This window comes from Drosophila innubila, chromosome X (assembly GCF_004354385.1).
Source record: "Drosophila innubila isolate TH190305 chromosome X, UK_Dinn_1.0, whole genome shotgun sequence".
Taxonomy (NCBI): Eukaryota; Metazoa; Arthropoda; class Insecta; order Diptera; family Drosophilidae; genus Drosophila; species Drosophila innubila.
The window spans coordinates 6,842,682-6,869,403 of NC_047626.1; the positions used below are offsets into that span (position 1 = coordinate 6,842,682).

At 33.8% G+C, this 26,722-nt stretch overlaps 2 protein-coding genes across 3 annotated transcripts in view; both read left to right on the top strand.

Annotated features, from left to right (window-relative positions):
• LOC117793358 (integrin alpha-PS1) overlaps window positions 1-26,722 on the top strand; it is a 78,093-nt gene that overhangs the window by 18,605 nt on the left and 32,766 nt on the right. The window lies entirely within an intron of this gene.
• LOC117793361 (histone H2A-like) lies at window positions 6,887-7,444 on the top strand. The gene has a single exon (XM_034633669.1). It carries the CDS (start codon window positions 6,975-6,977, stop codon window positions 7,338-7,340), a length of 366 nt encoding a protein of 121 aa, XP_034489560.1. The 5' UTR covers window positions 6,887-6,974; the 3' UTR covers window positions 7,341-7,444.

Genomic DNA, 26,722 nt, shown 5'->3' on the forward strand with positions numbered 1-26,722 from the left:
TCCACGTTTTATTTGCTTTTGTTCTTCTTGCCTCTTTTTTTTTTTCCAGGTAAGCCAATGCAACTGAACAGGGCAACAACTCAAAAACTGAACAACTGAACAACTGATGGCAATGGAGTTTATCTGGCGACAACCAAGTGTTTGTCATTGTTGTTGTTGTTGTTGTGTTCATTGTTTGCCTAGCCCCCATGGGCTCTGTTTATCAGTATTTTTTTGTTTTTTTTTTTTTTTTTTGGGGCGTTGCAAGCCTTAATTTGGGGGCGTCACAAATTGGGGGGCGTTCAACCGAAGTTACATTTTTAGGTTGACTTTAAATTAAATTTGAAATTCTTTACTGTAAACTTTTTGCTTAAAGCGCAACTTTTTTCTAGCTGAACTAGTTCATTTGTTCAAAAGAACTAGTTCATGCAAACTAGTGCAATTAAAATAAAGTAGTAGTTCAAGCAAAAGCGTAAACTTATTAATTGTAAAATTTAACAAGTTCATAGGTACCGCGAACTAGTTCTTTAATAACTTGACTGACTTGATATGTAGCTAGCTCAAATAATATAAGTGTCGCTTAAACTTTATGTAATGAGACCAACCAAGTTTAATTCACTTATGAACTAGTTCACTTCTTAGCTTTTACTTTGTACAAGCTTTATTTATAGTTAATGTAATAAATCTAACCAAGTTTGCTCCACTTAAGAACTAGTTCCTAACTTTTATTTGTTACAAGCTTCCACCTTAAGTACAGCCAGCTCAATTATTAGTTGAACCAGTTCCAGCTGGTTCACAACCTTTTCTCTCAGACTCTCTCATTACTGCTGTTGAGAACATTTAATTAATTCGCTTCCTCTTTGCGTTGCATTCGTAAACGTTTTTGTTGGCCATAAACCAACAAACTTATTTCAAAAGTGTGCCAAATGAACCATTATGAACCAGTTGAGAAGCTAAGAGTCAACATAATAACGGTTATTAATATTCGGCGCACTCTTTGAGTGAATATCTAAGCATACGACTATTCAATTAGCATAATTGCGTAGAGCTGAACTCATGACTATGCCTGGGACTCGAACTGGAACTGAGACTGGAACTACTACTGTGCCCAGTTTTCGAGTGGGTGTCAAGTCGTCTTATGTCGTATGTCGTATTTCGTGCGAGTGACGCCTGGTTTGAAATTTATGAGCCAGTGAGAATGTGCGTTGACGATTTTTCTTTAATCATACAGCTGGAAAAGCATTTCTTTCTTTATTATTTTTCAGCGTTTTTCTCTCTCGTTATTATTATTATTTTTTTTTTTGGTTGTAATTAAAAAGCAAATCACGTTTCTTTTTATGATTTTTGTTTGAGATTTTTTCTTTTGCGTAGGCAGCGCTGCTTTCGTTTCGTTGCGGTTCGTTTCATTTCATTTCATTTCATTTCGGCTTTTGGGTTTTCGATTGGTAGTGAAAGTGCGCTACCCGGATAAGCAGACCCGAGGGTTCGAATTCAAGTCTTACAAACAATTTTCAAACATTCACACATTTTTCATTTCGATTTCCGTTTGCAGTGAAGAATCACAGTTAATTAATTCACATGCAAACGTGCATTGATCCATGTCCATCGATTCGAAACATCCAACGAATTATGTCACATGCGAGTTTTGAGTACTCAATACACCCCCCCCCAAAAAGCCGCATTTTGAGTCACTTTTCTCAGTTTTGTTGGGCTCAATTAATTGGCAACGCTTCGTTGAGTTTTCAGCGAGCACAAAAATCACACTAAACGGTAGTGCTGAAATAAGAGATACCCTGTACAGCAGCTATAAGCGAATTTAAGTTTATTAAACAATCTTTATGTATTATAATTGATTTTCATCTCAAGTCTTTCAAGTCTAGCTTACCCCTTTCAGGCATTTTATTAGCACTGGGTATAATGAGATCGGAAAATGCGACAATAAACGAAATTTTGTAGCTTGTGAAAAATGTTTTCAACAGCCAAATTAAAACTGTACATCGAATTGGTACAAAAAGCCATCAAAAAAATTAAATGCGTCTTCGTTTGCTAGCCTCATTTTTGGCATGCACATAAAAAAAAAAAAAAAAAAAAAAAAAAAAGCAGCTAAACTAAACTGAAGAAAATACGAAATTGGGCTGGCCGAGTAAATTGCGAACGCGTTTTAATGACTTCCGAACAGAAACAGCATGCGATGAGAGGGAGGGCGTTCCAATTTAGATGCCCCAAAAACGATTGTCAATATGAAATTTTGAGTGAACTGGTTTCTGGTTTTTGGGATAAAGAGCTTCCTTATAAAGTGCTTCTGTTCTCCGGGCAATTGGACTGCTGAGTTACGACTGCTAACAGTAAAAATTGGAATTCAATTTAAAAAAATTGCTATATAAATCTTTATAGTACATAAATTTATTGAAAGAATATTGTCTAGCGGTTTCTTTGAACTGACAAAAAAAAAAAAACTAGTTCTTGCAATGCAAAAATGTGCCATAGCTGTCAAACTTGCAAAGATATGAACGGAAAATGACACTTGAATTATGCCTACGTGAATTTGTAGCTTAATTTGTTGTTTGGCGCCCAACGTGGGGAGTAAAAAAAAAAAAATGCTAAATTATTATATCCTTTGTTTGAGTCACTCATTTATCCTTGAGTAATTCATTCCGAGCTTGTTCGTTCCATTGATTGCTAACAACAATTAGAGCAATTGGCAGACAAGCAACGGGAGGCGTTCTATGTATAAGCTATTGCTGCTGTTGGTTAACTCCCCTTTTAGCCACCACTTGGGCACGACCCAATTACAAACGGTTGACTGCACCCACACAACGAGCCACAGGCAACAGGCAACATTCAACTCACCCGCTGACTGGCAATTAATAAGCCGCCAGTTCAAATGCATTTGCAATCTAAATAAAAATTACGCATACGCCACATATAATTTTTTTTTTCTATTTCATATTTGTATACCCTATATATAAAAGTGTTGATAAGGTGTGTCCAAATAGTAGCTGCAAAATGTTGAGGAATAATAACTGAACTGTTAGAAAAGTTGAAGTCAGTTTGAATTTAGGAACTTGACGATCACTTTGATGTAGCTTGAGATATGATCTAGTTGATCTAGAAAAATTACGGAATATTTGCTTGAGATATGATGAAGTGATCAAATAGTTAAGATCTGTTAAATTTCAGATTTTTTACAAAAGAATAGTTGAGATTTATTTGATTTTAGGGACTTTAAGAACGGAAAGGATCTTTGCATCTGATTACATAGCTAAGATCACTTTCAACTGATCTGAAAAGCTACGTTCTTAAGACTAGATCTTTTTGTTAGACCATAACCTAAGAGGAATTATTTTTTTTAACTTTCAAAGAAGAAGATCAATTGAAGATCAATTTTATATACATTGAGATGTGATATAAGAGAAAAATTTATCGAAAAAGATCATTTATGTTTGTATATTTAGCAGTCAGCTAGATATTAAAATAGCGTTACAAGTATGATTAATAGACTCCAAGATTATGGCTATTTTTGTCAAGTAAATACAGAGTATCTGTCTGTTAAGCACACTCAATTAGAATATTTTTAGTGCTTGGCGCAATTAAAATATTGTTTTTTTTTTTTTTGTCGAGTGGAGGGAAACAAAATGTAATTTGGCAAATGTTGTAATGGCAAATGGATCTATAGTATGTGGTGAATATTTTGCGCACATTCTTGAGAACTTGTTTGGACTGCCACCAGAGGAACCAGTGAGGTGTTTTCCAAGAGCTGGCGAACCCGAATTCAAACTTGAAGCTGACCAAACAGAACTTGAGGTGGACAGGCGAGTTTTGTGAGCTACCCACGCGTCTAGCAAAAGAAAAATAGAATAAAATGAAGAAAAAGGCGTTGCTAGAAGGCAGCTGCACGAGCAAAAGCCAGAGACTCAGGGCGACAGTGTTGTAATGCAGCCCTGGCTGTAAGAAAGGCTAATTGCCAGATTGCCACAATTTGCTGGCAGCTTCCGTTTCATTGGCCATTTTTCAACGCTTCGTTCGTTGACGTTGATTGCCGGCCGGAGGCAATGTTTGATCCTCCAGCGATCAACGATCCTCCAGCTGGCAACGCTCATCATTTGCATGATGAGCAGCTCATTGAATGTCAGCAATGAGTGCAATTTGCTGTTGTTGTTGTTGTTGTTGTTGCTGTTGCTGTTGTTCGTGTTGCTGTAGGCCTCAATTGCCACAAATTGCAGCGGCTCGCTCTTTTGTTGCAGCTTGCCACTTGCCACCAGAGGCTGCTGCTCTTGCTAGTGATGTAAACTCAAACTGAAAATCGAGTTAAAAATTGAATTTTAAATGGTGATGTAAAAATACAATGGTAAATATTGATATTTGTCGATTTTCGAGGATACTTTAATATAATAATTATTATTTTTTTTTTCGATTTTTTTTTTAAATCGATTTTCATAAAAAAAAAGTCAATTTATCATTGTTTGACCTCTAATTAAATTTTGTATAAAATTTAAAAGATTCATTTTTTTCCCTCACAAATCTTAATCGATTTTCTTGTGAAATTTAAAATTTGCATTATTTTGCCTCTTGTTTAATTCAGCATTATATTTGGGAATTAAATTTTTTTCCATCAATGTCCATTATTTCCATAAAAAGTGTCTTGGGAAAACTCGATATTTGAAACTCTACACATTTTTTTTGTTGATTTTGTTGATTGTCGATGCATTTTGATTATAAAATCGATTACAGTTTTGATTTTCAACACTAATTTTAAACAATGCCAATGAAAACATTGAATGGTCAAATTATCGGCGCAAAATCATACAGATTAATCGATAAATTGATTTTTCATAAAAATTTTTAAATATTGAAAATTCAAATAAAATGTGATACAATTTATATGAAACTTTTAGAACTGAAAATCTTTGATCTCAAAGAAGAAACCAAAAAAAATATAGAGTAACATTTTTCATAATTATCGATTTGTTTCACTCGATTCATCGCCAAAAAAATATCGATGTTTTGGATGCACTTTTACATCATTAGCTCTCTTGCTGCTGCTGTTCACAATAAATTCCAATCAAATTGCTGCTGCCCTGAGAATGAGAATGGGATGGAGATGAAGTTGGAGATGGAGATGGAGACGGAGACTGAGAGCTGCACCTGTTGCAGCATTGATTGAAAACTTGTTGCAGCCACAGCAGCAACATAGGCGCGGCCCATCAGCTGTCAGCAATTTGTTGTGATCAATTTATTAAAAAATAAACGAAAAAGCAATGCATCAGCCTCAGTTGCAGTTGCAGTTGCAGTTGCAACTTGAACGCAAAGTTGAAGGACGCAATTCGCCTTGGGGGTCAGGGCTGTGGCAGCAACATCATGTGGCATGCCCCATGAGGCAGACTCGAGAGAGAGAGACACGATAATCACAGTCATCAGTTGGACCGCGTCTCATCTGCATAAATGCAAGCAATCCACAACTTGGCAACCGGCTTTAAAAAAAAGAAAAAAAAACTCCTCTCTGCCGCTTTATCCTCAACTTCTTCTACGTCCTGCTCCTCGTCCCCTTGGGGCAGTTAGCCACCCAACAAGTTCATGGAATTCGCAGCTATTGTAGCACCTTGACTTGGAATTTGTCATTGTTGTTGCTCTTCAGCAATTGCTGTGGAAATTTGCAGTTTTCCATTTGTGTTTTTCACAGTCATCGTATGATAATTTAACTTAATGATTCAGCAAATATCGAAAAGCGTTTAGAAACATGAGAAAACAAAACCCTGTCGCTTTTCTCAGTGTGAATGCTTGAAATTCCTGGATTTATTATGCCAATATTTGGTATAGAAAATGTTGATATTGCCTAATTTTTTTATAGTTTTTCTATCACTATACGAACTGAAATAATATAACGGATCAAAGCCAAAAAAATACCAGGGTAAATAAGAAAATTTCAGCTAGACTGTTTTTAGATGGAATATATTATTGATTATTGAAAAATTATGGATATTGTTGATTTGCCTAATTTTTCTATAGTTTTTCTATCACTATACGAATAATATAATTGATTCCATTTCGTTTTTTCAAAAAGTTTCAAGAAGTTAAAAAAAGTCAAAGCCAAAAAAATACCTGTATGAATAAGAAAATTTCAGATAGACTGTTTTCAGTTGGAATATACTGAAAAAAGGTTACATGTTTGCTTAAATATTTGTTTTATTTAATTATATCTCCAATTTTTGGTTGAATAGTGAAAAATTGTAGAATTTGTTGATATTGTCTAATTTTTGTATAGTTTGTTTTAATCACTTCACGATCTGAAATAAAATTATTGATTTCTTGTCGTTTTTTTTCAAATAAAGTTTCAAAAAGTTAAAAAAAAAATCAAACCCAAAAAAAAAATACCAGGGTGGATAAGTAAATTTCAGATAGACTGTTTTTATTTTTGATATACTGGAAAAGGTTAAATTATTGTTGAAATATTTTTTTCATTAAATTATATTTCTTATTTTTGGTTGATTAATGAAAAATTAGAGTTGTAATATAATCCCTAACTACAGTTACTTATATAAGAATTATATTTAAAAAAAATATGTCTTAGCTCAAAAAGAAGAATTAAAAAGAATTTAATGGACTTAAAAAAACCAAAAAAATATTTTAAAAATAAAAAATATGATAGTATCTGGCTGAAATTGTCTGCTATGAAGCAAAGATAAATATTGTTGATATAGATAATAGTTTAAAAACGTTTCCTTTTATTTTCACAGCAAAGCAGCTGTTGCTTTCTCTGATATAATCTTATGTAATATCTTATGTTATATATTATAAGAAATTCCTAAAATCTTATATACCTTGTCGGTTTCTTACAGTCAACAGCTCGTAATAAAATCGAAATAAGAAATTTGTGAAAAACGCAAATAGGAAAAACTTATTACAATTCTTTTAAGAATTGATTCTTCTAGTGTAATATTTAAGAGCTTAGTTGCTGGTCTCCGAGTTAGTTGTGTGCTTTCGTCAAATTAACTAACATGGCCGAAGAAGATTGTCAAACTCGAGGACGTTCCAAGTCACATTCAAAGCGTGCTGGCATTGTGTTTCCAGTTAGCCGCATTGATCGCAATCTTCGCAAGGGTAAATATGCCGAGCGTTTTGGCAAAGGTGCACCTATTTATATGGCAGCCGCATTGGAATATCTGGTTGCCGAAATTTTAGAATTAGCTGGCTATGCTGCCAAGGATAACAAGAAAATTCGAATTACACCACGTCATCTACAGCTGGCTATACGTAATGATCAGGAGTTAACCAGTTTGCTTTCAAAAGTTACCATTGCCGAGGGCGGTGTTGTGCCAAATATTCACAAGTGCCTATTGCCAAAGAAGACCCAAAAAAAGTAATTGATTAGTTTTTAAAATACATTTTAAATGGATTGAAACCCCACTAAAATCAAGCATTTGGTATGAATTTTACTTTTAATTAACTAAACATATTGTTTTGTTACCTTAATGGCTTCAAATTTTATTTGTGAATTTTAAGCTTTAAAAATTGTGTTGTAAAAAGTTTCCTAAATATTAAAATATAATGTTTTATTTGCTCAAATGTTTTTTCTCAAGATTTTTGAAGCTTATTAAATAATTTTTTATATAGGGCTCTAACTTTTTGAGTAAAATATCCAAGTTAAGGGTTTCTTTATTATGACAGTTTGAAATTTTAGAAAAAATATAGGTAATATAGTGTAAAATTCTTTATTATGACAGTTTGAAATTTTAGAAAAAATATACGTAATATAGTATAAAATAATTAAATTTTTAAAGGACTACCTTTCTTTTTTGGAGGGTTTTTTTTTAGAATGTAGAAGGTAGAAGGAATTTAGAAGGTAGATAATTTTAAAGGTATTCAGAAACTTTTTAATTAAAACATATATATTTTTTATCGAAAAATGACTCAATTTTTGTTTTATATACAGTGATAAAAGGTTATAAAAAAAATATAAAAGTCAATTTGCCCAAGATAAATTTTTTATATTTAAATATCATTCGATTAAAGTTCAAAATGTGTTTCAATTGTGAATGATACAAGTTATGTTAAGAATTCTTTAGAGACTTCTACGGAATCTGTTAAGATGCAGCTGTTGTTGTTGCTGTTGTTCTTATAAATTTATATATATATATATATATTTGTATTTGTAAACTTTTTGCAACGTTGTCATAATTGAGACTGCAAATTAGCGAAGCGATAGCAAACAACAGAGAATTTGGTTAACTGAGACTTGGAACGGACAAAAAGCAATGCGGATGTTGCAGCCATGAATAGATGCATTCATGTTGCAACTGGACAACGAAGGGCAGCGCAATTGATGCCACAGCTGGCAAGATCACAGATCAGAGATCTCTGATCACAGATCACGATGTGGTTCGCTCACGCTAATGAACGCTGATGATGATGGAGTATGGATAAGTTTCTGACTCAACTCGACTTCGGACTCCACTGGACACATTGGACACATTGTGTGCCACAGAATGAGAGAGAGAGAGAGAGAGAGAGAGAGAGACTGGTTAATGTTTTTGCGTGCCGCAATTTCAATTTGTTTGGCACTTGACTTGGCAGCCGCAAAACTCATGTCTTTCACTTTGTGGTGCAACTTGCGCAAACATTTTACTTATGGAGATGCAAGTTGAAAGATGTAGATGGATGGTGCACATTGTGGTGGCTGTGCTACTGAGTGGAGCATGCCACTTGATTGTCTGCTTGGCCTCGGCGAATCTGCAGCTGCACTTGAACTGAAATGCGTCAACAAAATGGGAAAGTACAAATAGAAACTGGGCACCACTCGCACTGGTCACTAACGGTCCACAAGCAAAAAAAAAAATAGAAAAAAATAAGTAAAAAATAAAAAATAAAACCACTGGTGACTGCTGTTTGTTGCTTTGCTTCGATGCGTTCGTTTTAGCCTTGAAAGCATGCGGCAACTTTGTTATGGAAAACTAGTAGAAAAGGCTACAGACGAGCAAACTCGCCTATAAAACACCCTGCACTTACACTGCCTAAAAATAACAAATTGATAAATTATTATTCAAAATGCACGCTGTCTAAAACTAAATTTTTTTAAACTTATTTTTAATTTTTTTTTTTATTTATTTTATTTTAATTATTTTTTTTTTTTTGGATTTTTAGTTGAGTAAGAGAGTGTGACCAAATACTAAAATAAACTGCTGCTGCCTAGAATATACAGCAACCTACATACCAATTTTAGTGTCTCTAGCTCTTAGAAATCCTAAGATTCTTCTGCCTTTTGACAAGCTGAAAACAGCCTTCATTAGTGGTGTAATAATAATTAGAAAAATCGATAACTCCATTATTTTCTTGACGCTCAATTTTCTTTTTCACTTGACACTTTTTCAAAAACTTCAAACTGTCATAACTTAGTCAAATCTCAACCGATTTTCTTGCGGAATGCCAATTTGGTCATTATTTGACTTCTATTTTGATTCTGCATCAAAGTTGAAAATTCCAATTTTTTTTCATCACTGTCCATTTTTTTCATATGTACTTTCACCTTGACACATATTCGAAAATTTCAAATTGTCATAACTTTGTCAAAACTTAACCGATTTCCTTGCTGAGTGTCAAATTAAACATAATTTGACCTCTTATTTTATGTTGCATGAAAATTAAAAAATTAAATTTGTTTCTATCACTGTGCAATTCTTCCATACTTTTCACTTGACACTTAAAAAAAAAGATGTTGGGAAAATTCGAAAACTGTAATTCAGGTATTATTTGCCGATAGTTCGACAACTCGATTTTTTTTTTACATGATTTTTACATTTCAATTTTATACTCAATTCACAGCTATTTTTCAGAAAGTATTTTTCATACTTTTTAAAGTACAGAGTCTAAAAATGCGATCAAATGCAGTGACAGAACCAGAAGATGAAGAGTGGGAAGAGTGGAAAGGGGGAGGGAGGTGAGGTACAGTGGTGCAGCAGTCTGTGCCGGCAACAAGCTGCATGCCACGCCCAGCGACCAAGAAAATGCAAGTCGCGTTAAGCACGAACTTTTATTTTTATTGCACATTATCTTGACCATGTTTAAACGTGTGTTTATCTGCGTTTGCTGTGTCAACTCTCATAACCGATATAGGCCTCTGTTAACACCCCTCCCCCCTGTAAATCCTCTACCTATTCCCTAACCCTTCTTCTTGTTCTTCTTCATCTTCTTGTGACTGTTCCCTACTTTGTGTCGTCTTTTTTTTTTTTGGCTCGCCCTTTTCCGTTCTTTGCTTCTCTTTATGGCCATTGCCTTCGCTTTGCTGAGAGCCACATCTCTCAGCTCCTTGTTTGTTTCCCACCTTTTGCTTATCGCACACACGCACACACACCTAGAGATGCAAAAGATACAGATACAGATACAGATACAGATACATTCTGCCTGTTAATGCCAACTTCATAAATTCAAACACTTTGCCGTGTCTTTTCTTTCCCCTCTTCCCATGAGTATTTATACGATCATTGTCCTGATCCAAATTCCCACTACAGTCGTTTTTTTCCATAAAAATAACAGATACACTTGTTTAAATACACTACAATACACCTAAGACGGAATTAGCATATTAGTGGTGCCACTGAAAGCGAAATCAACCGAAAATCTCCCAAATCTCCATAAATTTTTGGTAGATTTTCGGTTGGTTTCGGTTTCTGTGGTATATGAAATGTATACCTTAAGGTTCTTAGCTTTATCTGCTTTTAAAATTGCTTTTTGATTGAACACAGTCAATATTTTCAATATTTTATGAAATTGTTGAAGCTTATTAAAATATTGCTTTATTTTTTGTTGTTTTAAACCTTTTTTTTATTGTACTTATAATGCGGATTATTCAGAAAACTTAATAAATTGTTCTTACTCATATTTTAGAGATATCTTCAACAATTCTATGAAATTTTTTCAAGCGTTTTTTCATGATATAAATCTAAATAAAATTGAAAATATGCATGTATTAAACAGCTTAAATTTTGGGTTAATTAAATCTTTCAGTTTTCATTGATATATTATAAAACCTACTTAATCACATTTATAACTGCTTGTATATTAAATGGCAGATTGATGTACTGCTGAAACAAGATACGGCTCTTATATGACTTATCATATAAAATATATAAGATGACTGCAATATATCAAAGATACCTTGAATAAACTTAAACTTTATCTGCGTCTTAACACTTCTTATCATAGTGCAATTGTTGTTAAAAATTGTAAAACGATGACTAATTAGCTTTAGCTTTTTTTTTTTTTAGAAATTTTTTTTAAAGATCATATAAATATAATAAGAGCAGTGTAGATTACAATACTTTTTTTTTTGAGTGTATTTTAAGATGCGGCGTGACAAAAATTGTTTTTCAGTCTTCCTTTCTGATTTAATGTTGTGTTCCAACTTTCAGAGCTGTTTTTGAGCATCATTGTGTGTATTGTTGGTGTTGTGGTGTTTGTTGTTGTTGTGATTGTTGTTGTTGTGATTGTTGTTGTTGTTGTTGTGGCGACAACTATTTGGGAGTTGCACCTTCATCTCTTTGCTGTCGTTATTTTTTTTCAGCCTTCTTCGTCATCAGCATCCACATCTCATATTTTATTATATTTTTTCTCCATTTCCATATCAATATTTATTCAACAAAAAGCAGAGGAAGAGAAAAAGGAATAGGCAACAGATTAAGCGGAGGTAGAAGAGTATGTTTTCTTTTTTTTTCTTTTTTTTAAACTCATTTTGAGGGTGCAGGATTGCATTCCTCTTGATTATTATGATGATTCTTATTATAATTTGCGGCCTGGCGACGAACCGAAAAATTGATGAGTTATGCGTTGTGCGTTGTTGGATTTTTGTTTCCCCTTACCAAAGCCAACTGGAAAAGGCGTGCTCAAGGTCGCAACGAGTGTTGCCAGATGGTTGACAGATGCCTGCCCGAGGGCGTGACAAGTCACTGAAAATGTCACTATGTGACTTTTGCAGCTGCTGTGACATATAAAATGCCCCCCCCCCCTTTTTTTTTCACCCCACACACCTTTTTCTCTCACATTACAATTATATTGGCAATCAACCGACTGTGCACAAATTGACCAACTGACCAAAAATCTGTTGAGACTACCGCACAAATTTGTTCATTGTTCGCAGTCAATCGGCTGGGAAAAAATGCCCAGCTTGGCAGGGCAGGGCAGGGGAGGGTAGGGTAGGGGATTACGGGGAGTTAGCGTTGCCGGAAGCAGTCGCTGGACGGCGTCAAAATCCATTAAGCATAGACCAATTGCCAATTAGGCAGCCAAAGTATTAAGTTACACAAGCTGAAGTACTCCTCTCCCCCCCCCCCACCTCTCTCTTTCTTCATGTCACAATTCCATCTCCGTTTACTTCTCCTTCTTCTTTTCCAACTCCCAAACGCCATCGACGTCGTCACTTTCGCTACTGTGCAAATCTGTCCAATTATTGTGTGCGCTGAGCAGTTGGTTGTTGTCAGGGGGGCAGCTGTATTACCAGGGGGGGGGAGTGCAACACCATAGATGGTCAATTTTAATTAGCAGCAGCCGTCATCGTCATCGTCGTCGTCATCGTCGTCGTCGCCAGATCGCGCAGTTATTTCATCAATGACATTTAAAGCTTCATTAAAAGTCTTGCCAAACGGGGCAATGGGGCCATATTTGGGGGAACGCAGGGCCTCCGAGTTGTCACCAGCCACGGCCCAGGGATGCCATCTCTAAGGCCGATCGCATAAATTTCATTTGATTGCTGCTGCTCACTAACGAGCCTAGAGATGGCCATCAAAACAATAATTGTTAAACTACTTCGACACACTTTAATACAAAAATTGATATCGATATTCGTGCAAAAATTATTGTAATCGAACCAATTCGATAATTTTGCTAAAATATAATACATTTTATTTGTTTTTGAATACTTAATACTTACTGTTGATATTTTTTATAAATTGATATCGATATACGTGCCAAAATTATTGTTATCGAGCCAATTCGATAATTGCTTGAGATATAATACATTTTTCTTAAATATAATAAAGTTTTTTTTATTGAATATTTAATACTGCTCATATTATAAATACTTATCGATACATTTCGATAAATGTCAAGTTTCATTCAAAATATATTTCCATCAATTCATTCATAGATTAACATTCTGTATTCAACCATAAATATAATCGTATACTGTTGATTAAATAAATAGACTAACGATAAATTTCCAGGTTGATTAATATAATTAGTGATGTGTAAAACATAGGAACTTTAATACAGAAACTTATGTAAAAGCTTTTTTTTATTTCTAATTTAATTGATGTCAAAATTTTAAATGAAATGATTTGAGTTGATTTTAAACGAATATTAAAATCGATAAACTCGATTAAAATAATGTCGATATATACGAATAGTGACCCAAATACCGAATTATAAATAATGCTCTTCAACCATTAAAATGACACTCATTGTTTATACCATAAAAACTGTGATTCAGATGATAATACAGATAAGTACAATCTATGAAATATTTGCGAAAATTGTCAACAAGTTGATAGCAAGGATAAAAAATAATTGGAATGATTCAGTGATTCAACTCTGTATATCAGTACGTGTCATAGTCTCTGTCTCTTGGGGATAAATCTGAAGATAAAAACAGAATTGTGACTATATAAAAATTGTAAAGACAATACTTGCAATATGTGTCACAAAGACTTTTTATTCATAGGCTTTTATTCAAAGGGTGATTCAAACAAAATGCATGTCAAATATAAATTATTATTTAAATTCTTGCAAAATGTAAAAAGTCTTATTACGCTTGCAGAGCTTATGAAGATAACGAATTCAAATTGAAGTTTGATTCAGGCTAAAACTCAAAAATATTGTAGATGAATCAATTTCCTTGTTGAATGTCTTACAATGCTTTCAATTCTTTAAGTAACTGAAGAGCTAGCAAATATTAAAATTTAATAATAAAATTTTTATATTAGGTTGGATTAGGATATTATTCGATTTATTTATTTTTTTTTAAACTTATTTTGAATTCTCCACATTTCTGTAATATTTTCGATTAAAATTTTATCAAAGTGGAATGCTCGCCAAACACAACTATATTTTCTAATAACATTTCTTCCAAATTCGGTTTCCTAATGTGTATTTCCTCATTACATGTTTCCTAATAATGTCCGACCGTCCTTTCATAAACACCTAGATCTCAAAAACTATAAGAGCTAGAGCTACCAAATTTGGTAGTTAGGTTCCTCTATATCTTATTATAGTTGCCATAGATTTTTGAGAAAATCAAGTTGAAGTATAAAAAACTTGTTGTTATTTGAGATAACTTAACCAAACTGACGGTTTGTTTTTTTTTATATATAATTTCGGTATTTGTTGTATTCCTGTATGTATAATCGATTGAATATATTGTCTTAATATTTATTTGTATTATTTTTGCTGTTTCTCTTATAATATTACTTGAAAAATTCGTGTCACGTTCTTATCTTTAGCCAGGAAAGATGCTGTCTGCCCACAATTTGTTGGCCACTATGACAAATTCAACAAAAGCATCCACTCAACCGCCCAATCCTCTGGCTGTCTCCGCCGCCAACTCCTTTAGTCCAGGCTCGGACTCCGTCTTCGTCCATTCCTGGTGCCATTAAAAATGCAAGTTGCTTGGCCAGTTCTCCAGTTGGTAGTTGACTTGTTGTTGTTGCTTTTGTTGTAGTTGTTGTTGTTGTAGTTGTTGGGCTTTGTTTTGTTTGTTGTTGGGTCTGCGCTCCTTCGTTACGTTTTGCTCGCCTGTTTCGCTTTTACTTAACATTTTTAGCCTTTGTGCCGCTAATTGGCAGAAAATACCAAAAATGGCAATGCATGACGACAACGATGATCATGATGTTGTTGTCAATGATGATGATCATGTTGCTCATATTCATGATGATGATAATGACGATGTTTGTTGGGCGATGTCTATGGCGATGGCTCGCATTCACACTCTAATGAGCGGCATGCTGTTTGTCTAAAATTGGAAGCGCTCAATAGGGTTATCGATGACCATTCACCGATTACCGATTGACAATTGCCAAAATTCCCATCACTAATTGGCAGCTAGGGCCAAGGGTTGTAGATAATCAATCACATACCCTTATTTGACAATTTTAAGTTGACTCCAAAGAGTCATCGATCAATAAACAACTATCGATAGACAATTGCCAACACTCTCATCACTTAATGGTAGCTTGGAACTAGTGCTGTAAATTATCGCTTAACTTTCTTTAATTGACAAGTCTGTCTGTTCCTAAAAACTTTATCGATATAACATAAATTATTATTGAAAGACAATTTCCAATATAACTAGTACTAATTAGACTCTGAAGAGGCTATTAATGCCAGATTCTCACTTAAAATCTCTTCATGGAATAAATTTGACTGCTTCCAAAGTAGTAATCGATCAACGATAAATGATAAAAATCGCTTTTAACTTTAATTGACAGTTTAGATCAAGGGTCACGTTTTGATCTTAAAATGGCGGCACCCAAAATGTCTATCGATAAACGATTGCTAATGCTTCCCTTGAGCGATAAGTGATTAACGTCGCGTTTAACTTTAATTGACAGCTCAGATCGTGGGTCATGTTTCATATCCATAAATGGCAGCACCCAAAATGTCTATCGATAAACGATTATTAACGCTCTCGCCGCTAATTGACAGCTCAGGCCAAAGGGTCAACGTGGAGGCGTCCACAAACCCATAAAAACAATAACCAAAAATATACATAAATAATATTTATTTGCTTTTATCGACAAAAACAAAACAAAAATAACGACGCGTGGGCTGCCCCTGGATGTGGCAACTACCTTTGCGTGGGTGCAACTGCAACCTTCTTGAGGCACGGCTTGAGATTTGCTTTAGATTTGTTTTTGTTTGGTTGCTGTTTAGTTGCTGTTTTGTTTTTTTTTTTGGTTCGGAGGAGCCTCCTTTTTCGTATGGTGGCAATCGGGCGGCGTGCATCTGAGATCGGAGCCGACGTGTTGCCATAATGCGCCAGCGACATGCAACCGCCAACATGCAACATGCAACCGACGATTTGCCACATTAATCAGTGCTGCCAACTCGTTTGTCTAACAGCCAAAAGAACCATTTCAAGATAGACCAAAGAGAGAGAGAGAGACACACAGAGAGGGAGAAGGAGCGAGATCGATAGAGGTTGGTTGTGAGTGCTGGCCCTATATCAGTAGAAAACAAACTAAACACGGCATTTTATCTTATCTTGAACTTGAACTAACCTTCTTGCTAACTAAAATTAACCAAACGCCAAAAAATATTGCCCAGCAAGTGAGAGAATTCACATTCCTGTTGAAACAACGATAAATATAACTAAAAATTAAGATAAGAGGTAGAACAAATTTTTTTTTTACAAACACCCAGTAATTAATTCTTCATTTAGCAGTACAATGGAGTTTCTTTAGAAATGTTTCTCTTGTTCATCTAGTTGGAGATTTATAGTTTTATGTTAGTATACTTATAACCTAAAGTTACATTAGGAAGTGCCTAGTAAAGTCAGAAAACTGTCTCTAGATTCGGAGAATTCTTTGAAATATTTAACCTCTTTATTTTAATTCAAATAACTTTATTTAAAGTCTCAGGGCTCTTCCAAATGTAACTTGATTATTATTAGGTAGCACAATAGTACAACCAATTACTTAGCATTTGTTATTAAAATCCAAAATATTTCCAAAAAAAAAAGGGTAAAAAATAAATATAAGTAGTATTAATACATAATTTATTATTTAAAAATTATTCAACTTATTTTTTTGAAAATATTGCTTAAATTATCCCAGATCAAAGTTATTCCTGATCTTCACTTGAAAACCCACTAAGAAGGTAAAGAGGAAGTAACAACAAATGTATTTTTTGTACAAACTAAACAAGTTTAAAACTCAATTTCTTTGCTTAGCTACTATCGCATATAATTTTGGCTATAAACAAGCCAAATGCGCAGCAATTGCAAGTGTTTGTTGTGTTGTTGTGGCTGCCAATAAAACGAGCGCCAAACAATTTAAATTTGAATTTAAATTAGCTGCTCTTGGCGGCTGCCACATCTGCAATATGTCCACCTTCCCCTCCCCCTTTGGCCCCTTAACTCGTTGCTGCATCACCCTCTTACGCTGGAGAAACCGCCTGCTGTAGATACCCCCCATTATTGTATCCCGAATCCAATAGCCATTGTTGATGCCCTCGAATGATATCGAAGGTCCAATCACGAGATGCGACGCCGGCTGCTGCCTCTGCTGCTGCGGTGGCAGCTTTTCATTTCCTTGCCACAGAGTTGAATGGCTGCCAATTGTTTTGTTGTTCTTGATATTTTTTTTTTTTTTTGTTTGTTGAATGAAGCTGCTTTGTTTATTTTTTTGATTCGCTCAATTTTTATACCCGTTACTCATAGAGTAAAAGGGTAAATTAAATTCGTTGTCTTCTCTATTTTTGAAAACTCTTAGTTCTGCAATTTTTCAAACGAAATCTTTAAAAATTAAAAGTAAAGTTAGTTTAAAATTTTAAAATTAATTCTAGATCGAATAGATATATTGTTAATACTGGTCGTTTTAAGTTTGCAAGTGACCTAAAAGTATGCAATATTTCTTATACTTTAAGCCTAGAAAGCAGGGAAAGAAAGTAGCATGCAACAAGTTTTATTTTTTTGTAACAAAAATAGCGTTAAGTACTTTTAAAAATTAAAAATTTGTCATTTTAAAGTTACAATTTTTTCGTTAAATATTTCTGTACGTTAGATGAATTTTATTTATGAATTCAAGCATAAAAATTAAAGTTATCTAATGGGTATCTTATAGTCAGCAATACAAGCAATATTGTGCTTAATTGTTTTCTTACCTTTTTTTTTATTATTAATTATATTTGTTTGTTCTTTTCACTAATGCTTTTTTCCAACCTCTCTTTCATTGCAGGTATGTAAAACGATCAATGATAAAGCGATTAGATGATCTTGTTGGTGTTGCAGTTGCAGTTGTTGTTGCAGTTGCAGCTGTGTGTGATTTGAAGATCTTTTGATTAATTAACAGACGCTGCAACAACAATGAGACGAACAATTGATATGTATAATGCATTGTTGTTGCCGCTCGCTAACAATGGGCACACGCTTGTGCCACGGACATGAAGCAACAACAACAGCAACAACAACAACAACACTGACAGTTCCATTTAAATGTCAATCAGCGACACTTTGACATGGACACGGACATGGACGTGGACGTGGACGTGGACGTGGACGTGGATGGTAACCGTTTGTGATGGCATTGTGAGGTGTGTGTGGGATTCAGCGTGGGTGAGCACAAAAGCGGGGGAGGCAACTGAAAAGTATGGAAAGAAATCAGGGGCTAGCTAACAATTAATGAGAGGTAGAAAAGGTAAAGGGTAAATTAATTGAATTGATCTCAGACCAAGTCCATTATGTGATTATAAATTCTTCTCTGTCTGACCTGCCAACTATCGATTGTTATCGATAAATTGTGAAAATATCGATAGCATAAAAATGAAGTTAGAATAAATTGTAGGGGGATTAAGTAAGAAGTAAGACTTGCTTCTAACTATAAGTATCTATTCGACGTGTCTCTGCCAGACGATTATTAATATGCTGCCAACTATCGATAATCGATTAACGTTTGAATGTAAACGATAAAAATAAGAGGCGTAATATGAATGAGCTAAAACTATATATTTAACTGGAATTTTTCTGATGGTTATAAATATATGTGGAAACTACTAAAAAATATCGATTAAAATATCGATTCATTTATAACGAAGATTGAAGTGAGAAATTAGTTGATGGGAAGACGGATCTAAGGTGTTTATTTATCTTCCTGTCGCTATGTGATCGTTAAAATATCGATAAATTTAATAAATTTAAAAAATTAAATTTAAATTTAGTTTATGAAGAAATTTTAAGTTCGGTTGGATATGACACAAAAAGAGCTGAACCTAAACTTCTTAAGTCCCATATTGACTTTTCCTGACGAACATCAATATAAAAACGGAAGATAGATAGGAAAGAAGAAGAAGAAGAGACTTGTTATACTGTTTTATTTAATATTTATTCTATCCAATATTTTCTTTATTTAAATTTGCCTACCAAAGAATTTCCTTGTCTTTAATACAATTCTCTCATTTATAAATCTCTTGCATAAACATAAAAAAACTCATTTGCTTCTACATCGCAGGAATATCGTAACGATAATTGTGCATATCGTATACGACATGTTGTTGTGTTGTTCATTGCGAATTCATTTAAATAAAGTCAACTTCATAAAACAATTTTTGACAAATAAATTCATCAACACTTCCGTTGACAAGACAATACAAGACAAGGCAGAAGCTGAAGCTGAAGCTGAAACTGAAAATGAAGTTGAAGTTGACGCCAAAGTTGTTGCTGTTAGTTGGAACGAAGGAAGAGAGGGAGGGGAGGGGAGAGGAGAGAGATTGTTAAGCTTGCTTTGTTGCCATGTTGCACAGTTGCAAATGTCGACACAAAAGTTTTACAACGGCAGCAACAACAACAACAACTGCAACGCATTTGAATTTCAAATTTATTTAGTTGTTTTTTTTTGCTGTTTTATTTTTTTTGTAAACTTATTTATATGCATTTAACGAGCTTTTGGTGAACAGGCGAGTCCTGTTAAGAGTGTAGTGTTGAGTGGAGTTGTAGTTGTTGTTGGAGTGGAGTTGCAGTTGCAGTTGCAACTGAAGTGGACAGCAGCAGCATTGTTTGTGGACAATGGCGACTTGTTTGCCTGCCATGTAGACGCTCATCTGGCTGACAGCTTCAGCAAGGCGATACATTCTCAATGCACCCACCAAAACCACCAAACACCAAACAGCAACCACAACAACAAACAGCAGCAGCAACTGCAACAACAGCAACAACAACAACAACATGCGCTAAACGACTGCAGTTTCGCATGAATTTTGTGGTCGCATTTTGCGGTCATGTGTCGAGTCGCAGTCCAAAGTTAATTGAGCATGCAAAAAGATCAGATTCCATTTGAACATTGCCAGTTGCTCATTGCCCGTTAATGTTGCTGCTGTGACTGTGCCAGCAACTGTTGCTGTTGCTCTCTTTATTCCGCTCATCAGCAGCGACAGCTCCAAATTTGCTAAGTCAACAGCAAAACCAAAAACCAATAAATATTCGACAGACAACAAAATCGCGACTAGTAAATACCCTTTGATTTACAATTGCCATTTTGCTGTCTAACAATTTGTAGAATAATTTACTGGGCTGCAAATTTTTAAAATAGTAAAGCAGGTTCGGTTCGATGGTTTAAGCCAGAGTGGCCAGATTCTAAAAAGCCCTCCATCCAAGGCTTTGGTTTGAACCCTGATTTAATTACATTCAAAATAAATGTATTGCATATTCCTTGATTTTTAAAGCTGCTAAAATTGTTAACAAATAGAATCGAGCTTACAAATATGATTTTATTTTGATTTAATAATTATTCATTAATAATAATTAAATAATAATTTATTTTTAAAGTCTCAAATAATTGGCACAATTTTTTAAAAGCCTAAAAATTTTTGGGACTGTTGTTTTTTTTAAGAGCAAACCATTTTTTTTAAAGAAAAGTATCCCATTTTTTTTTTGAAAGAAAAGGATCCCTATTTTTTTTTTTAAAGACAAAAATCCCATTTTTTTTTTAAAGAAAAGGATCCAATTTTCTTTTAAGAAAAGGATCCCATTATTTTTAGTTAAGAAACGGATCTTGGTACAATCCGTACTTATTTAGCAATGATTATGAAATTTTCAGAAAACTCTGTAGACACGCTATACTTTTCTACCCAAAATCAAGGCTTCAACTTCCAAAATTAATACAGAACTTAAGTTTTAAAAAATAAACTTTGACTTTGACATAAAAAATTTCTTATTGTCTCTAACAGAAAAACAGTGAGAGTTGCTAAATGTCCTACTCTTTCATATACATTTTTTTTTAAATATTTTATGACTACAGGGTATAACGAGAGCTAATTTAGCGTAGCTGCCAACACGTGACAGACAAACAGCTAATTCGACAGAGTCTCCAAGGAAGATGGGCAAGAAGGGAAATGACAGACTTGAAACTGAGCAGCAAATGACAAAAATAAATGCAAAGGAATGTGCAAGAAATACGAAAAGAAAGACATGGCCAGAGAAATGGGGAGAAAATGAGAATTGTAGGGAGTGGAAGGGTCAGAAAACGCATTCACAAAAATTAATACTTAATTTAAGTCTGCGAATTCGGTTAAAGAGCAACAAAAGCAATAAATTGCATTTGAATATTCTCGAATTTCAATATAAGACGTGAAACAAAAACAAAACCAAGCCAAAGTGTAGTAAATCATGCTAATTGTAGCTTCATTTTGTTCAGTGTAGAGTTGCATTTTGTCTTGAAATTTTTTAATTTAAAGGCTTAATAACTAAAATAAAATATTGAAATAAATGCGAAATTGAATATACATTTTGAGTTGTTAATTCAAAAAAAATCCTTAAATTTGTTGATGGATTAATATTTATTATTTTCTTATTATTATTTATTTTCTTAAACTTATTTCAACAATGTTATGTGCTTTGTTTACGCTCAGTGTATCAAAAACATGTTGAGTTCTGAGGAAACTTGTAGCAATATGAACAGTATCAAATTTCCTATATGAATTTTGACTCTTTTAGCTATTAAAAAAATTTTTGAATAAATTTTGAGACTTAACGACTTAACCACAACGATGGAAATTATGAACACATATTTTTTTTAAGTAACTTCATGGATGCTTTTAGTTTGTATCTGATAAAGACAAAATACAGTTTGATAGAAAAACTTTACTTGGGTGAATGGAATCAAATCAAATGTGAAATTTTTATTTTGGTTTGTAATTTCAGTGCTTGCAACATGATCCCAAAATTTTTTGAAGCATATTAAAGATTTAAAAAAATTGGGTGAGCTAGCAGTTACCCTGTAAACTTTTGAAGATAGATTTGCTTAAACAAGCACTGAGTTTTTTATTAAAATGTAGATAATGTTTTCTAACAATTGAAAAGTTTGATGAATTGTACTATATATAAATAAAAAAAACTTCATAATTTTTCACTTGAGAGTGATTTGACTTTTCCCGTTATTGATACCCCAGATATTTTAATGTTTCCAGGGTATCTGAAGAAAAGCCGCCGCCGTTTAGCGGTCAAAAGGCCAATGTAAATACTTGAGCATAGAAACATGTACTTAATATGAGGAGTGAGTACACTCAGAAATATATACATATATATATTTTTCTAAGTGGCGGCAATATATATAGACTTATATGGCATCTGGACTGAGTATAGTAAAATGCAAGTTGTGGAGCCATTTCAATGAATTGCTGCGATATGGATTAGGGTTCAATACCAATAATCAATAGTAATAATAATAATCATTTGACTACATTTGGGCCACAACATATGAATAAATGTGTGTTGGCTCAGTGTTGGCGGTGGCGGCGGTGGTGCGGTGGTTTGTCATGCTGATAGCAGCTATCTCAATGGCTGTGTTCCAAATAGTTGCCCCCAATTTGCTTTCAATTCAGTTGCAACGCAGCGGCAACATCAACTTCCGCCAAATATGCCCCACGAACGGGGGAACGAGCAGCTGTGCCGGGGTATCTATAAGTCTGGCAGATGTTCATAAATCTATTTATAGTGCAGCTGTTGCCCAGTTACATCAAATTCAAATCGATATCGAGCTGATATTGAGGCTTAAAAGCTCAGCAAAGATCAGCTGACAAATTGTCACTTGGTTGCAATGTTATCGATGTTGATACTATCGATAAGGGTCTTAGCTGAATAATCGATTTTTGTGGCAGCGATTTTCCATAGAAATTGATTTTTAACGTTTAAACTGTCAGACTTTGTCAAATCTAAACCGTTTTCCTTGCGGGTTTCAATTTATTCATCATTTGAGCTCTTATTTGATTCTGCATCAAAATTGGAAAATACAATTTTTTCCATCCCTGTCCATTTTTTCATACTTTTCCCTGGACACCATTTCAAAAGCTTCAAACTGTCATAACTTCGTCAACACTTAACCGATTTTCTTGGGGAATGTAAATTTTACCAGTATTTTGCCTCTTTTTAAGTTCTGTATCAAAATTGAAAAATTTAATTTTCCATGGACACTTTTTTAAAAACTTTAAACTTTCATAACTTTGTCAAGTCTTAACTTATTTCTTTGCGGAAAGTCATTTTAATCAATATTTAAGCTCTAATTTGATTTTTCATCAAAATTGGAAAATTAAATGTTTTTCCCGTCTATTTTTTCTATAATTCCGCCTTGACGCTTTTTAAAAATTTCAAACTGTCGTAACTTTGTCAAATGTAAACCGATTTCCTTACGAATTTTATCATTTTTCGACATCTTTTTTGAATCTGAAAATTAAGTATCAACATTGTGAAATTCCATTTTTTTTCCTGTCACTGTCCATTTAAGCCTCCGGACGCAGTTTTGAAAACTTCAAACTGCCATAACTTCGTTAAAACTTGACCGATTTGCTTGCGGAATGTCCATTTTATCATTATTTTGCTTCTTCTTTGATTCTGCAACAAAATTGGAAAATAAAATTTTTTTCCATCACTTTTAATTTTTCCATGCATTCCACTTTTCGCAAACTTCAAACTGTCATAACTTTGTCAAATATTAACCGATTTCCTTCCGGAATGTCAATTTTATCATTATTTGACTTCTAATTTCATTCTGCATTAAAAATTGAAAGTTCGATTTTTTTCTATCACTGCCCATATTTTTCATACTTTTCCCTGGACTTTGTCGAAACTTAAATGCTGAAAAACCTAAGACAATCTCTTAATTGGAAGCGTTAGAAATGGTTGTTCAATTGCTTTTGGAAGGTGGTGCAATTGTTGTCACCCTCACAGCAATTCAGAATTCAACAAGTAGAAAATAATATTATCTAGCTGTTCTTCAATTAAAACTCATTAACATAATGGGTTTAAAACCCCACAAAAGAGGTCTTCACTGTATGTGTGTGTGTGTGTGTGCGTGTGTGTGTGTGTGTGTGTGGTGTAATTTATGCAAATTTTATGCGCACACAACAGAAATAAAGCGAGTGAAACATGAGACGACAACAGAAAACAATACAAAAACGCAAACATACGCTAAAAATGTTGCCTAGAATCACTCGAAAAACCTATGGCCAAGAAGGGTATATGTTAAAAGTGTTGTGAGGGGGTGGAGGAGAGGAGAGTAGAGTAACAAACTGTGGCGAGGGGTGACTGAAGAGTGCCATCATCAACATATTCTGATGACAACAGCGTTTGGCATTCGCCGCTTTGACTTCCATTTGGTTTATGGTGACATAATTAAAATTTATATGACAATGCCTCGATCATTTACAACAATGTGGCAATGTGGCAATTATTAATCGGAATGCTTCATGCCACAAGCAAACGCCCGCATCCGTGTAGAGTGCAAACAGACCCAATAGACCAAACGACCCAGCATATGACAAATAAACAAAAAAAAGCGAATAGCGATATTTGAAAAGAGTTCTCAATCGCTTTGCCAATAATTTAATTTAATGGCTTATTTTATCCCACTCTATTCCTCTCTTTCTCTGTCACTCACTCTTTCATTTTTTCCCTCTGTTTCTCTCAGTGATCTCTCTATCTTCTAAATCATTAAAAATATTTTTTTTAATATTAAAAATAATAGTAATCGCATAATTTGTAAATAAAAAATAAAATTAATTTATAATATCTTCTTATTTTTCAATTTTGCATAGTTCAAGGTAAAAACCTTATTTATAAATATATAAGAGCTTTCGAAGGATTTTAATATAAAAATTGTAATAAATATATTATTTTATAAGTTAGATTGAGAAATAAAAATGTATAACTTATTTAAAAAAAAAATAATAAAAACTATATATTTATTTTGTAATTTTTTTCTTTATTATAATCTTAACGATCCTTGCTATAAAAAATATATCAAACTTTTTCTTAAACTAGCCTAAAACTTTCCAAAAAGATGGTAGAATTTGTATAGTTTAATCTTTAATTTAATAAACACTCCCACTCTCTACCTCTCTCGCCTCTTTTTCTGCATACATCTATCTAACTATTTTTTCCCCCTTTTTTTTCTCAGTGCTCTTTAAACAGTTTTCATAAAATCTGTACACTTTTCTATACTTGAAACACTTTAAAATGCAACTGAAAAAATAGGAATTGTCACAATTTAGCTTGCAGTTCTTCTCTCTTTTCTTACTTTTTCTTTATCTATCTTCCTGTCTCTCTCTTACATACACACCCTACGGTCAATTATAGACCTAATTACAACGATTACGCATCAAATCAATCAATCATGCTTACAATTGTGCTTTTACTCCACATTTAGTCAGTTCATTTGGCTTCTAACCAATGTCCAACATATAACATATAGTTGGATTCAACACAGTCGACTTATCAGACATTTCAAACATATTGCATGTAGTGTGACTTTATCTTATCAACTATTAAGTAATATCAAATTTTATATACATTCGACTATACGAACCCAAACGCTTTGGTTTTGTGTAAATTTCTTTATATACAAGTAGAGAACTTTGGATCAGTGTAATGCGTAAAAGTCGATATATAGGAATACGATTTTAGTTTTATTTTAGTTTTCAAAATCCGAAGTTATAAAAAAAGTTAATAGAAGTTGACTGGAAGTCTAATGCATCTATATAATGTCTTCTATGTCTACAAGAATTTCGTAAAATCAAATAAAAGTTAAATTTCAAGACAGTGGCAACCCTGTCAACGATTTGAATAAAGTTCCACAGAGTTTTGATAACGATAGACTTGATTTATTAAATAGACAAAATTTCACAAAATCAACTTAAAATGAAATTTCAATACGTTGGCAACCCTGTCAACGATTTGAATAAAGTTCCACTCAGTTTTTATAACGATCGACTTGATTTATTTAATAGACAAAATTTTACAAAATCAACTTAAAATGAAATTTCAATACGATGGCAACCCTGTCAACGATTTGAACAAAGTTCCACAGAGTTCTGATAACAATCAACTGAATTTATTTAAGAGACAAGCCTTATACAGATTGTTCCACGTAATTTCATAGACATGGCAACCCTAGAACAGGTTCTTAAGGTTGCCACAACTCCACTTTTAACACCCAAGAGGAACCGTGACAACTGAAGAGGCTGTGAAGCTATCTCAACTGCAGACAAACAGGCGTTCTGTGGACGCCTATCAATTTCTAAGGGAATCACGCCCCCGCCACATTTGATGGCTGCCCCCAATGTTGTTCGTGCCCCAATGTTGAAGCAAAGCCCGCACAGTTGCCACAGATGCGTTACCTGCAGCGTGAAGCGTTCAACTTGTGTGGCATTGTCCGTGGCATGGTCATGTTATGCCAACGGCGTTCCTCGTCTCATCTCGTCTCGTTTCGACCCAATGCCAATTCCTTTCAAATTCAAAAACCAAAGCCGAAAACAAAACAAATGCCGCATACACTGCGAGAAAAGGAAGTGTGGCTTCTCGACACATCAACATTTGTTTTTTCCTCTTTAGTTTTGAGTTAAAAACTTTATAATATTAATTTAATGGAATCTTTGTTAAGAATTTTAATTTTAATTTTTTAATTAATTTTTTTTTTAACTACTACTTTAAGGTGACGTTAAATAATAAAATTAAAAAGTACACAATATTTTGACAAAATGTTTTCGTTTTAAGACAAAA

Excerpts from the sequence above, each read along its gene's own strand:
- LOC117793361 (XM_034633669.1), top strand. The coding sequence starts at position 6,975 with ATGGCCGAAGAAGATTGTCAAACTCGAGGACGTTCCAAGTCACATTCA.